This window comes from Heterodontus francisci, chromosome 25, assembly GCF_036365525.1.
Source record: "Heterodontus francisci isolate sHetFra1 chromosome 25, sHetFra1.hap1, whole genome shotgun sequence".
Classification (NCBI taxonomy): Eukaryota; Metazoa; Chordata; class Chondrichthyes; order Heterodontiformes; family Heterodontidae; genus Heterodontus; species Heterodontus francisci.
In genome coordinates, this window is record NC_090395.1 from 17810526 (window position 1) to 17825248 (window position 14723).

Sequence of the window (14723 nt, forward strand, 5' to 3'; positions counted from 1 at the left end):
TCAAGAGGAGGCCGAGTTGGATCATCCACCTGGCACTTCCGGCTGAAAATGGTTGCAAATGCTTCAGCCGTCTCTTTTGCCCTGACGTGCTGGGCTCTGCCAGCATTGAGGATGGGGATATTTGTGTAGCCTCCTCCTCTGGTTAGTTGCTTAATTGTCCATCACCATTCACGACTGGATGTGGCAGGACTCATCCATGAGAAAGACATGGGTCACTGTCCTTGAAAATGAAACTTGGCTGCTCATATTTTGACTCATACCAAGTTCCATTCACCTAGCACCCTGTACTCGCTGACCTACACTAACTCCTAATCCAGCAACATCTCGAATTTAAACTTCTCATTCTTGTTTACAAATCCCTCCACGGCCTCTCACCTCCCCATCACTGTAACCTCCTCCAGCCCTACAACCCTCAGAGATATCTGCACTCATTCAATTTTGGCCTCTTGTGCATCCCTGATTTTCATCGCTCCACCATTGCTGGCCGAGTCTTCTGCTGCCTGGGTCATCAGTTCTGGAATTCCCTCCCTAAACCAGGAGGAGTAGGAACTGAGTGAGACTGAAGGGGAGAAAGGAGCAGTGGCAGAGCAGGGCTGAGACCAGGAGGAGTGGGAACTCAGAGAGAGACCAGAGCGGATAATAGAGTCTCTTGGGAGTGAACAGACTGTGTTTGAAGAGAAAAGTCTAAGTATGTGATGTCACAGGAAATCAGATAAGTGATTGGTTGGTGAATATTGGTCTTTTTTTCTCTCTAAACTAGGGCTTTGGTCTAAATAGGGGCCATAGAACTAAAAAATGTAATCAGGAAGTATAACAGTAAGTGAATTAATGGCACGAGTATTAGCACAGAGCAGGTCTAGAGGCATTATTAAAATGAATAGTTTATACAAGGTAATTAACTAGATTATAAAAGAGGAAATAGAGATTTTTTTCTTAGTGTTGGGAGGTCCCCAAATGCCTGTGTAGATCAATGCTCACACCTCGTGAGTCATACAGATGAGAAAAGGAAACAGAAAGACTCACATTTCTATTCCACATTTCACGACCTCAGGCCTTCCCAAAGCACTTTACAGCCAATTAAACACAACAGTGACTACGCATCAAAAGTAATGTAGGAAATGTGGCAGCAAATTTGTACACAGGAAGATCCCACAAACAGCAATGACATAATGACCAGATAATCTATTTTAATGATGTTGATTGAGGGATAAATATTGGCCAGGACACTGGGGAGAACTTTACTGTTCTCCTGGTGCCATGGGATCTTTTACATCTACCAGAGAGAGCAGGTGTTCCTCTGTTTAATGTTTTATCCATAAGACGGTACTCCTGACAGTGCTGCACTCCTTCACTGGAGTGTCAGCCTGGATTATGTGCTCGTCTCTGGAGTAAGACTTGAAACCACAAATTTCCTACCTCAAGGTAGAGTGTGAGCACTGAGCTAAGACAGACACTCCGACAGGTCCTGGGCTAACCCCTGGTCAGCGGTGGGCCAACTGGCATCAGCTGGGAGTGGCACTAGGAATGTTTGAATTGGCTTCAGTACCCCTGAATCAGGGAGAGGGGTTGATGGGGCAAAACCCAGCCTGGCTGCTACTTCCTACTGGCTGTCCAGTGACACCTCATGGGGAGTGGATTTCGGGTGATGATGGCACAAAGCTTGGCTGTTTTCTGTTCACCCCCACAGTCAAACCTTCTCCTGCATGAAGAGTGACCACCAGGCTGCGAGAGTGAGATCAGAGTGAGATCGGTAGGGGTGGGGAGATAAAGAGCGGTGGCAGAGTAATACTGAGATCACCAGCAAGAGCGAGAGCAGAGCAAGATCTGCAGGTTGTGGAGAGGGGGGAGATGTGGGTGGGGGGGGGGGTGGAATAAAAAGCTTGGGGTTTCAGAATAGACCAACCACATTGGAGAATAAAAGAGGAAAAGCAGATCAAAGGGTGGTGTCAAAGAAGAGCAAGTAAGTGATTGGTTGGTGAATATTTCATTTGTTCTCCCTCTCAACTAGGGCAAACTAGAACCGAGAAATTAAACTTTTCAGTCAGGGTAACAATAAGTGAGTTAATTAATAAGATTATTAGCACAGAGCATGTCTACAGGCATTAATTAAAATTAATAGTTCATACAAAGTACTAACGAGATGCTAAAAGAGTGAATAGAGATTTTTTAGATGATGGATGGGCAGCTGAGACCTGTTTCTTGCAATTCCTGCACCACATGGGAACTACAGGACACTTCACATGTCTTGGGGGAGCCATGTGTGTAGGAAGTGTCTCCAGCTGCTTGAGCTCGAGCTTGAGCTCAGGCTTTCCGAGCTTGAGGGGCAGCTGGAGTCAGTGCAGAACATCAGGGAGCAGGACAGTTTCCTGGATCGTACGTTTCAGGAGGTGGTCACCCCGCAGGCAATGAGAGTTCAGAATAGTAGATGGATGGCCATCACGAAGAATAGGAAGAGGCTGGTGATCTCTGGATTACTCCCAGTGCCACACACAAGCGAGAGTAGGAATAGGAAGATAGTCATGGTGCAGGAGAGAGGGATTCAGATTCTTGGGGCATTGGGACCAGTTCTGGTGCAGGAGACACCTATTCAAAAGGGACAGGTTGCACCACAACAAGACTGGGACCAATGTCCTCATGGGGAGATTCACTCGTGTGGTTGGGGAGGGTTTGAACTAAATTTACAGGGGGATGGACACCAGTATATAGAAGTAGAAAAGAGGAATAATCTGCATAAAGTGAGAGTGTCGGATAGTCCTAGAGAAGGAAGTAGTACCATATTAAATAGGAGAAGACTAAGAAGAACTACGAGGAGTACAAAGACAGGTTTACAATGCATGTATGTAAACGCACAAAGTGAATACGGTTGGTGAGCTACAAGCACAAATAGCCATGGGGTAATATGATGTAATGACAATAATGGAAACTGGCTTAAAAATGGTGAAGACTGGGTTCAAGGACACAAAGTGCTCAGAAATGATAGGGAAGGAAAAAAGGGAGGTGGGGTGACAGTATTGATTAGGAAAGAAATTGTAGTGCTGGAAAGAGAGGATATCCTTGAGGGGACAAGAAGAGAATCCATTTGGTTAGAGTTAAGAAACAAAATGGGATAATCATGCTACTATAGGCCTCCAAATAATGAGAGGGGGATAGAAGAGCAAATCTGCAGGGAAATCACAGAGATGTGCAAAAACTATACAGTGGTACTGTATTTAGGGGACTTTACCCAAATATCGATTAGGATAAATTTAGAGTGACGGGTAAGGAGGGGGAGGAATATCTGAAATGTGTTCAGGAGACCTTCCTTGTCAGTATGTTCTTGGTTCAAGTAGCAAGGAGACATTGCTGGATCTGGTGCTGGGGAATGAGGTGGACCAAGTGAACCAAGTGTCTGTGGGGTAACACTTGGGTAAGAGTGATCATCGTAACCTAGGGTTTAGATTAGCAATGGAAAAGAGCCAGGAACAACCTAAAGTAGAAATTCTAAATTGGAAGAGGGCTAACTTCAATGGGATGAGAGGGGATCTAGCCAGGGCAAAATGGAACCAAAGACTCACACGGAAAACTGTAATTGAACAATGGGTGATCTTTAAGGAGGAGATATTTTAGGTACAGGTTAGGTACATTCAACAGATATGAAAGGTAAGAGAAACAAAGCCAGGGCTCCTTGGATGAGGAGGGAGATAGAAAATATGATAACAAGAAACGAGGGTCTATGATGCATGTCAGGTGAATTCTTTAAGCAAGAACCAGGCCAAATACAATAAGTTGAGCGGGGGAGTGAAGAGGAAAATAAGACTGGCAAAGAGAGAATATGAGAATAGAATGGCAGTTAACATAAAAGAGAAAGCAAAAATATTCCATGACATGTAAATAGGATAGTTAGATCCCGGGTGTGGCCTATTATGCACAAAAAGGGTGATATATGCTTAGAGGCGCAGGGTAAGGCAAGAATGCTTAATGACTACCTTGCATTGCTGTTTACTCAGGAAGAGATAATGAATGGGTAAAAATTGATAGGCAGGATGTACTGGAAAGGCTGGCTATGCTTAGACTGGATAAGTCACCTGCATTAAAAACAAGAAATGCTGGAATCACTCAGCAGGTCTGGCAGCATCTGTGGAAAGAGAAGCAGAGTTAACGTTTCAGGTCAGTGACCCTTCTTCAGAAGAATGGTTCTTCTTCAGAAGAAGGGTCACTGACCCGAAACGTTAACTCTGCTTCTCTTTCCACAGATGCTGCCAGACCAGCTGAGTGATTCCAGCATTTCTTGTTTTTATTTCAGATTTCCAGCATCCGCAGTATTTTGCTTTTAAGTCACCTGCATGGCTTGCACTGCAGGTTGCAAAAGGAAATGGGGTGGAAATAGTGGAGGGGCTTGCCATAATCTTCCAATCATCCCTACATACAGGGGAGGTATCAGAGGATTGGAGAGTAGCAACTGTGACATAAAAGCAAAATACTGCGGATGCTGGAAATCTGAAACAAAAACAAGAAATGCTGGAATCACTCAGCAGGTCTGGCAGCATCTGTGGAAAGAGAAGCAGAGTTAACGTTTCGGGTCAGTGACCCTTCATCGGAACTGACAAATACTGAACTGGCAACTGTGACACCCTTGTTCAAGAAAGGGTGTAGCAACATTCCTAGTAACTACAGGCCAGTCAGTTTAACATAAGTGGTGGGTAAGGTTTTAGAAACAAAAATTAGGGGAAAAAATCAACAGGTACTTGGAAAGGTTTGAGTTAATTAAGGAGACCCAGCATGGATTTGTCAAAGGCAGATTGTGATTGAATTTTGTTGATGAAGTAACAGAGAAGGTTGATGAAGGGGATGCAGTGGACGTTGTCCATATGGATTTTAAGAAAGCATTTGATCACATAAAAGACTGGGTAACAAAATTGAGGCTCATGGAACAGGAGGGTCAGTGTCAGCTTGGATAGAAAATTGGCTTAAGGACAGAAAACAGCAAGTCATGGTAAATGGTTGTTTTTCGGACTGGAGGATGGTAGACAGTGGTGTTCCCCGAGGGTCAGTGCTGGAACCACTGCTTTTTTGGATATATTTATATAAAATGACTTAGATATTGGAATACAGAGCAAAATTTCATAATTTACTGATGATACCAAACAGACAGTAAGGATGATACCAATCAAACGCAAAAGGAATTAGATAGGCTAGCAGAATGGGCAGACAAGCAGCAGATGGAATTTAATACACAGAAGTGTGAGGTAATGCATTTTGGGAGAAGGGCTAGGGAAAGGCAATATAGACTTAATGGCATAGTTGTAAAGAGTGTGCAAGAACAGAGGGACCTGGGGGTTCATGTGGATAGACCTTTGAAGGTGGCAGGACATATGTAATATCTCCAAATTTGCAGATGACACAAAACTGGGTGAGAGGGTGATTGTGAGGAGGATGCAGAGAAGCTTCAAGGTGATTTGGACACAGTTGAGAGAGTGGGCTAATGCATGGCAGAAGCAGTATAATGTGGATGAATGTGAGGTTATCCACTTTGGTAGCAAAAACATGAAGGCAGATTATTATCTGAATGGCTATAAACAGAGAGGGAAATATACAGCGAGACCTGGGTGTTCTCGTACACCAGTCACTGAAGGTAAGCATGCAGGTCCAACAGGCGGTAAAAAAGGCAAATGATATGTTAGCCTTCATAGCGAGAGAATTCGAGTACAGGAGCAGGGATGTCTTGCTGCAATTATACAGGACCTTGGTGAGGTCACACCTGGAATATTGTGTGCAGTTTTGGTCTCCTTATCTGAGGAAGGATGTTCTTGCTATAGAGGGAGTGCAGCGAAGGTTTACCAGACTGATTCCTGGGATGGCAGGACTGACGTATGAGGAGAGATTGAGTCGGTTAGGATTATATTCACTGGGAGTTCAGAAGAGTGAGGGGGGATCTCATAAAAAGCTATAAATTTCTAACAGGACTTCACTGGGTAGATGCAGGAAGGATGTTCCCGATGGTGGGGGAGTCCAGAACCAGGGGTCATAGTCTAACGATATGGGGTAAACCATTCAGGACTGAGATGAGGAGACATTTCTTCACCCAGAGAGTGGTGAACCTGTGGAATTCGCTACCACAGAAAGCAGTTGAGGCCAAAACATTGTATGTTTTCAAGAAGGAGTTAGATATAGCTCTTGGGTCTAAAGGGATCAAAGGGTATGGGGTGAAAAAGTGGGAACAGGTTACTGAGTTGGATGATCAGCCATGATCATAATGAATGGCGGAGCAGACTCGAAGGGCCGAATGGCCTACTCCTGCTCCTATTTTCTATGTTTCTATATTGAGAGAATAGTTAGCAAAGTTATTGTGAGAATAGTTGGCAAAGTATATGGGATTGTGGACTTCATAAATAAAGGTATTGAGTACAAAAGCAGGGAAATTATGTTGAACCAATATAAACCTCTGGTTAGACACAACTGGAGTACAGTGTCCAATTCTGGGCACCATATTTTAGGAAAGACATGAGGCTCCTTGAGAGGGTGTGGAAGAGATTTACCAGAATGGTTCCAGGGATGAGGGATTTTAGCGACAAGGTTAGGTTGGAGAAGCTGGGGTTTTTCTCCTTGGAGCAAAGGAGATTGAGGGGAGATTTGATAGAGGTGTACAAGATAATGACAGGTTTAGATAAGGTAGACAAAGAAAAGCTGTTCCCATTAGTTGATGGCACAAAAATAGGGGGGCAGAAATTTCTGGTTTTGGGCAAGAGATGCAGGGCGATGTGAGGAAGAACTTTTTTTACACAGCGAGTGGTAATCATTGGAACTCGTTGCCTATGAGGGTGGTGGAAGTGGAGGCGATTAATGATTTCAAAATGAAATTGGATGGGCACGTGAGGGAAATAAACTTGCAGGGCTATGGGAATGGGACTGACTGGATTGCTCTACAAAGAGCCAGCATGGACTCGATAGGCCGAATGGCCTCCTTCTGCGCCATGATGACTCAAGCACTCTAGGTACAGCAAGGCGGCCGGCACCCCTGAAGCTCGACTCCGACAAACTCCCACTTCTTCCAGAGAGGAGGAGGGAACATTGGGAAAAGAGAGTCAGACAGAGTAGTTAAGGAGTGTCCAGTTCAGATAAGGAAGTTGTGTGTGACTGCATGCCACTGCGGCCTAACCAGCACAAACACAAACCCCAACCACTCCGCATGGGTCTCCAGACTCGAAAGAAAGATTCACATTTCTGTAGTGCCTTCCAAAACCTCAAAATGTCCCAAAGCACCTTGCACCCAATGAAGTACTATTGAAATGCAGACAACAACAACAACCTGCAACTGACAAGAACAACACTATGTATCGACTTACTGAGAGACACAATAGCTGACCAATCAGCAGCAAGAGCAATAGCATGTACAGACCTATCACAGAACATAATTAGCCGACTGATAGCAGCAAGAACAAGAACGTGTAATGACCTATCGGCAGTAAGATCCCACCCACGTTCCCATTGCCCAACACATCTGAACCTACTGTTTCCAATTGTTCCAGTTGTTGCTTCAGACGATGGACAGAGTCTGCTGTCTAAAACATCGTGACCTGCCATTTCTTCTAAGAATTCCTTTTTCAAGGAAAAACTGCTCTTTTCAGAGAAAATGCACATGGTGTAAAACTGTAAAAACTCAAAGTTACCACTTTCACCATGAAAACCTTCAAACAACTTTTAACTTATATTTATATAGTGCTTTTAACATAATAAAATGTCCCAAGGTACTTCACTGAATCGTTATAAAATCAAATACAACACTGACCCACACAAAGAGATATTAGGTCAGATGAAAACAAGCTTCATCAAAGAGGTAGGTTTTAAGGAGTGCCTTAAAGGTGGAAAGTGAGGTAGTGAGATAGAGAGGTCGAGATATGTAAGGAGGGTATTCCAGAGCTTAGGGCTCAGGCAACTGAAGGCGTGACCACCAATGGTGGAGCAATTAAATCAGGGATGCTCAAGAGGTCAGAGTCGGTAACTAGTGAACAGAGTTTGAAGTGGGGAATGAAAACAATGGAATAAAAACAGAACCTACTGGAAATACTCAGCAGGTCTGGCAGCATTTGTGGAGAGAGAAGCAGAGTTAACGTTTCAGGTCAGTGACCTTTCATCAGAACTGGCAAAGGTTAAAAAAGAATTAGGTTTTAAGTAAGTGAAGGGGGAGGGGGGGGGGGGGAAGAGAACAAAAGGGGAGGTGTGTGATAGAGCAGAGGGCAGGAGAGATTAAATAACAAAGCTGCCCTGGGACAAAGGCTTGTGGTGAAAGACAAAACATTAGTACAGAGAGAGTGTTAATCGCAGAATAATGAGCTCATTATTCTTGCTAATCCAGTCCTGGATGTCAGATAAGCAGTCTGATAATCTAGCAACATGGAGACATCGAGAGGCACGGTGATGAAGTGGAGCTGAGTGTTGTATGTGTGAAAACTAACGCTGTGCTTTCAGATGAACTCGCCAAGGGGCAGCATGCAGATGAGAAACAGGAGGGGCCAAGGATAGATCCTTGGGGGACAAAAGGTAACGGTCCAAGAACAGGAAGAGAAGACATTGCAAGTGATTCTCTGGCTATGATTAGAAAGATAAGAATGGAACCAGGTGAGTGCAGTCCCACTCAGCTGGACGACAGTGGAGAGGTGTTGGAGGAGGAGGGTGTGGTCAACCATGTCAAAGACTGCAGATAGGTCAAGAAGGATGAGGAGAGAAAGTTTACCTTTGTCACAGTAACGTAGGATGACATTTGTAACTTTGATGAGTTGTTTCAGTACTGTAGCAGGGCAGAAACCTGATTGGGGGGATTCAAACATAGAGTTCCGGGAAAGATGGGAGAAGGTTTGGGAGGTTCAAGGACAGGAAAGGGAAGTTGAAGATGGGACAGTAGTTTGCAAGGACAATGGGGGTCAAGGGTTAGTTTTTTTGAGGAGAGGGGTGATAACGGAAGATTTAAAGGAGCGAGGGACAACACCTGAAGAGAGAATCGTTTACAATATCGGCTAACATGGGGACCAGGAGGGGAGGTTTGGTGGTCATTTTTGTGGGAGTAGGGTCAAGGGAGCAGGAGGTGGGACAAGATGAACTCAGAGAGGGCATGAGGGAAGATAGGAGAGAAACTAGAGAAAGATGTGAGCTTGGCCAGGTGGGTTAGTGGAAGGGAGAAAAGTGGCAGAGGCAGCTGATCGGATGGTCTCGATCGTAGTTACAAAGAGGTCCATGAGCTCCTCGCATTTATTGTCGAAGGTGAGGATGGAGGGGGCAGGGCAGAGGGGTTCAAGAAGATGGATGGTTTGCTGTAGAGAAAAGAGGTCGGCGGTTACCTTTGCATTCCAGGATAATCCTGGAGTAGTGAGTGCTTTCGGCCGATGACAGCAGGACCCGATAGTGTTTGAAGTGGTCCAGCCAGAGCAGGGGATGGATGGCTAAGCCAGTTGTCCGCCATATTTTTTCAAGTCTGCATCCCTTGGACTTAAGGGAGCAGAAATGAGGGTGGTACGAGGGGGAACGGCAGGGTGAGAGAGACTGATCTTTTTATTGGGGACTAGGACATCAAAGGTGGAGCTGAGTATAGGTCGGGAGTTTACATGGAGAGATTTAGGGAGGGTATGCAGGAGATGTGGCAGCCAATTTGTGACAGCAAAAGCCAACACAGAGGAATGTGAATATGACCAGATAATTTGTTTTCGCAATGTTGGCTGAAGGATAAATATTGACCAGGACACTGGGGAGAACTCCCCTGCTCTCCTTTGAATAGTGCCATGGGATCTTTTACATCCACCTGAGATGGCAGACAGGGCCTCGGTTTGACCTCTCATCTAAAAGAGAAATGTATCTGTCGCCTGGAGAACCTCTAAGTTAATTGAATGTTTCAGACTAGACCCCATAAGGATTGTGCCACTCTGCCTTTACACAGCATTCTGACCCTCTTTCCTGCTCAAAGGAGATGGCCTCCTGGGAGCACTGTTCCCAGTATTCAGGGGCTTGAAGCAGGGAATGCAAATCCATCCAAACTCATGCCAAATTAATATTTAACACACAGAACTAGCTGACCTGCTCAGGACTTGCCCAGTTAAAAATAATAGCTTGAGTAAAAAGATTGACATATAGAATCATAGGATGCTACAGCACAGAAGGAGGCCATTCAGCCCATTGTGCCTGTGCTGGATCTTTGAAAGAGTATCCAATTAGTCCCACTCCTACTGTTCTTCCTCATAGGCATGTAAATGATTGCTTTTCAAGTATATCATGAATTTCATTCTGACTGTTACTATTGTGGGTGTCAGCTGTAGCTCATTGTTAGCACTCATGACTCAGAGATTTAAGCCCATGATCCCGGGCAGTACTCTAGTGCAGTACAGAAGGAGAACTGCACTGTCAGAGGTGTTTTTTTTTTGGATGAGATGTTAGACCAAGGCTCCATCTGCCCTCCCAGGTGGACGGAAATGTTCACACACCACTATTCAAAGAAGAGCAGAGGAGTTCTCCTGGTCAATACATAGATAATCTGGTCATTATTTCAATGCTGCTTGTGGGAGCTTGCTGTGCACAAATTAACTGTTATGTTTCCTACATTACTACAGTGACTACGCGACAAATTCCTTTGGAGCATCCTGAAGTTGTGAAAGGCTGTATAAATGCAACTTCTGTCTTTTCTTTCTTGAATCTGCTTCCATCTGCTTTCAGGCAGGACATGCAGATCATAACAACTCGCTGCATTAAAAAAAATCCTCCTCATCCCCCCCCCGCCCCGCCCCCCGCCCCCCGCCAGTTCTCTTGCCAGTTACCTTCAATCTATGCCCACTGGTTACCGACCCTCTTGCCAGTGGAAACAGTTTCCCCTTATTTACTCGATCAAAAAGCCCTAGGTCAAGAGCAGTTGAGAGTTGCTGTTAGTTTGCTATATATAGACACATGCACACTCTGGAACGACAGTCTGTGTACAGCCAAGAAATAAGGGTCAGAAAGATCACGTCGGCATAATGACGTCACATTCCTGGAAAAGCTCAGGTTGCTATAGCAACACTTTCTGTATTCTGGCATCTTCCATCCCACAGCCATAAATCAGAATGTTCCCAGCACTGGTGTTGTGAGCTGTGGAATCACTGGGACTTTCCATAGTCACAGCTGGTTGGCATTGCAGCTCAGACACTGATACCCCCAGCACAGGACGGGGGCTGGCTGGTGGGGGGGGGAGGGGAGGGGGTGAGGTTGGGGGGGTGGGTGGTGGGTGGGAAGGTGAGGAAGACTGGCTCTCCCCACACACTAGCACACTACGGGGGTTCCTGCACACCTCAGACACTCACACCAACACCAGTTTGAGGGAGGCGAGGGGTTCCACTTATCATAGTCTGCCAGATGTCACCCTTAGCTCAGTCGGTAGCACACTCGCCCCTGAGCCAGAAGGTTGAGAGTTCATGGTCCACTTCACAAAAAATGGACATTTCAGTGCAGTCCTGAGGTAGTGCTGCACTGTCAGAGGTGCCATCCTTTGGATGTGACATTGAACCAAGGCCCCACCTGTCCTCTCAGGTGATATAAAAGATCCCATGGCACTATTAGAAGTGGGGGGGGAGATCTCCCAGCAACCATGCTCTCAACCAGCATCAGTAAAGAAAAAACTAACCATTATCACAGTGCTTGTGGGATCTTGCTGTGCACAAAATGGCTGCCACTGTTCCTATATTACAATAGTGACTACACTGCAAAAATACTTTGATGACTGTATTGTACATTGGGACGTAATGAAGTTGTGTAAGGTGCTATATAAATTCAAGTTTCTCCCTGTAATGGGGAGCTCCAGTAAAGACCATGCAATCACGCTCCACACAATCCAACCCGATACCAAACTCAAACCTATTCCACACACATGACTTTGATATTGGAAGTTATATTGAACCTTTATAAAGATAAACACAAGTTAGGCCACAAATAAAGTATTGCGTTCAGTTCTGGTCATCACACTTTAGAAAGGATGTGAGGGTCCTCGAGGGGGTGCAAAGGAGAATGGTTCCAGGGATGAGGGATTTTAGCTACAAGGTTAGGTTGGAGAAGCTGGGGTTTTTCTCCTTGGAGCAAAGGAGATTGAGGGGAGATTTGATAGAGGTGTAGAAGAATCTGACAGGTTTGAATAGGGTGGACAAAAAAAAGCTGTTCCCATTAGCTGATGGTACAAGGTCTAGGGGACACAGATTGAATGTTTTGGGCAAGAGATGCAGGAATGTGAGGAAGAACTTTTTTTATGCAACAAGTGGTAATTACCTGGAACTTTCTGCCTATGAGGGTGATGAAAGCGAAAACGAACGAAACAAACTTGATTATGGGGACAGAGTGGGGGAATGGGACTAACTGGATTGCTCTACAGAGAGCCAGCATGGACTCAATGAGCTGAATGGCCTCCTTCTGTGCCGTTATGACTCTATGGCACAATCCAATCCTATAAACCATTTAAACCCACTCCATACACCTCCCAATTCCCCTCCACAGACCATACAGTTCCTCTCCATAGCCCTCCCAAGTCCCCTCACTGGACCACTCAATTCCCCTCCACAGGCTACTAAATCCCAGTCCATGGATCACACAATCCTCTCCATGAGCCAATCCATCCCATTCAATCTCACCCCAGAAATCACAACCCAACCGCACACAACACTCAACCACAATCCACATACTATTCAATTCCACACAATAAATCACTCAGTAAATCATTTGATCTCATTCCAGAGACCACAATCCCAATCCACAATCCTCCCAATCACACTATACATCACAATCCCAATGCATTGATCACTCAGTCCCATCCACAAATGGTTTAGCTCCACTCTGTAAAGCACTCAATCCTGCACCACAAACCACTCCATAGACCTATCTCAGCCACAGACATTGAACCTCACTCCATTGACCACTCAATCCCACTCCATTGACAATCCCACTCCATTGACCACACAATCCCGCTCCATTGACAATCCCACTCCATTGACCACTCAATCCCACTCCATTGACCACTCAATCCCACTCCATTGACCACTCAATCCGGCTCCATTGACACTCCCATTCCATTGACCACTCAATCCCACTCCATTGACCACTCAATCCTGCTCCATTGACAATCCCATTCCATTGAACACTCAATCCCATTCCATTCACCACTCAATCCCATTCGATTGACCACTCACTCCCGCTCCATTGACAATCCCGCTCCATTGACCACTCACTCCCGCTCCATTGACAATCCCATTCGATTGACCACTCAATCCCGCTCCATTGACAATCCCGCTCCATTGACCACTCACTCCCGCTCCATTGACAATCCCGCTCCATTGACCACCCAATCCTGCTCCATTGACAATCCCATTCCATTGACCACTCAATCCTGCTCCATTGACCACTCAATCCTGCTCCACTGACCACTCAATCCCACTCCATTGACCACTCAATCCCGCTCCATTGACAATCCCGCTCCATTAACCACTCAATCCCACTCCATTGACCACTCAATCCCACTCCATTGACAATCCCGCTCCATTGACCACTCAATCCCATTCCATTGACCACTCAATCCCACTCCACTGACCACTCAATCCCGCTCCATTGACAATCCCGCTCCATTGACCACTCAATCCTGCTCCATTGACAATCCCATTCCATTGACCACTCAATCCTGCTCCATTGACAATCCCATTCCATTGACCACTCAATCCCGTTCCATTGACCACCCAATCCCACTCCACTGACCACTCAATCCCGCTCCATTGACAATCCCGCTCCATTGACCACTCAATCCCGTTCCATTGACCACCAAATCCCGCTCCATTGATCACTCAATCCCTCTCCATTGACAATTCTGCTCCATTGCCCACTCAATCCCTCTCCATTGACAATCCCGCTCCATTGACAATCCCACTCCATTGCCCACTCAATCCCACTCCATTGACAATCCCGCTCCATTGACAATCCCACTCCATTGACCACTCAATCCCACTCCATTGACAATCCCACTCCATTGCCCACTCAATCCCACTCCATTGACAATCCCACTCCATTGCCCACTCAATCCCACTCCATTGACAATCCCGCTCCATTGACAATCCCACTCCATTGACCACTCAATCCCGCTCCATTGACAATCCCACTCCATTGCCCACTCAATCCCACTCCATTGACAATCCCGCTCCATTGATAATCCCATTCCATTGACCATACAATCCCGCTCCATTGCCCACCTGATCCCGCTCAATTGACAATCCCATTCCATTGACCGTCCAATCCTGCTCCATTGACCACTCAATCCCACTCTATAGACCCACTGGCCTTTCTCTGTGCCCTGGACGTTTGCCCCCTTTGACCCACCAGGTCTGGGGCGCTGATGCCCCGCATGCCAGGTCAGGCGCCTGAAGCTCCTCCGGAAAGCTGATTTAAACTCGCTCATGCTGCCACCTCAGCTCTGCAAAAACAAAAACAGCGATTAATCGCTTAATGAGTATCGGCAGCGGCAATGGTAAACTAAGATCAGCATATCCTCAACAGTGGAATCAGAATCAGTAGGAATCGCGATCAGCCCCGGCCGCCCGCCCGCCCGCTCGCTCCCCCGCTCCTCACCTGGCCGCTCTCCGCTGCCTGTTTCCGGGCTGTGGGGCGGAGCGGGGCGGCTCCCCGGTCACCGTCAGTCCCGCCCCGGAGAGCAGAGCTGGTTGGCGGGGAGGCAGTAACCCCCACCCGGGGAACCAGGGACAGGG

At 46.2% G+C, this 14723-nt stretch overlaps 1 protein-coding gene across 4 annotated transcripts in view; it reads right to left on the reverse strand.

Annotated features, from left to right (window-relative positions):
* The window catches only part of LOC137383769 (DENN domain-containing protein 2D-like), a 169697-nt gene that overhangs the window by 129405 nt on the left and 25569 nt on the right, over nucleotides 1-14723 (reverse strand). For 2 of the 4 annotated variants that reach the window (XM_068056939.1, XM_068056940.1), the window contains exon 2: nucleotides 14338-14431. The exons of 1 other annotated variant lie outside the window; for it this stretch is intronic. In XM_068056939.1, coding sequence (XP_067913040.1) covers nucleotides 14338-14416 — 79 coding nt within the window. In that variant the 5' untranslated portion in view covers nucleotides 14417-14431. Of the gene's footprint in view, nucleotides 1-14337; nucleotides 14432-14586; nucleotides 14621-14723 lie in introns of those variants that run through there. One more of the 4 variants, XM_068056941.1, reaches the window with a different exon arrangement.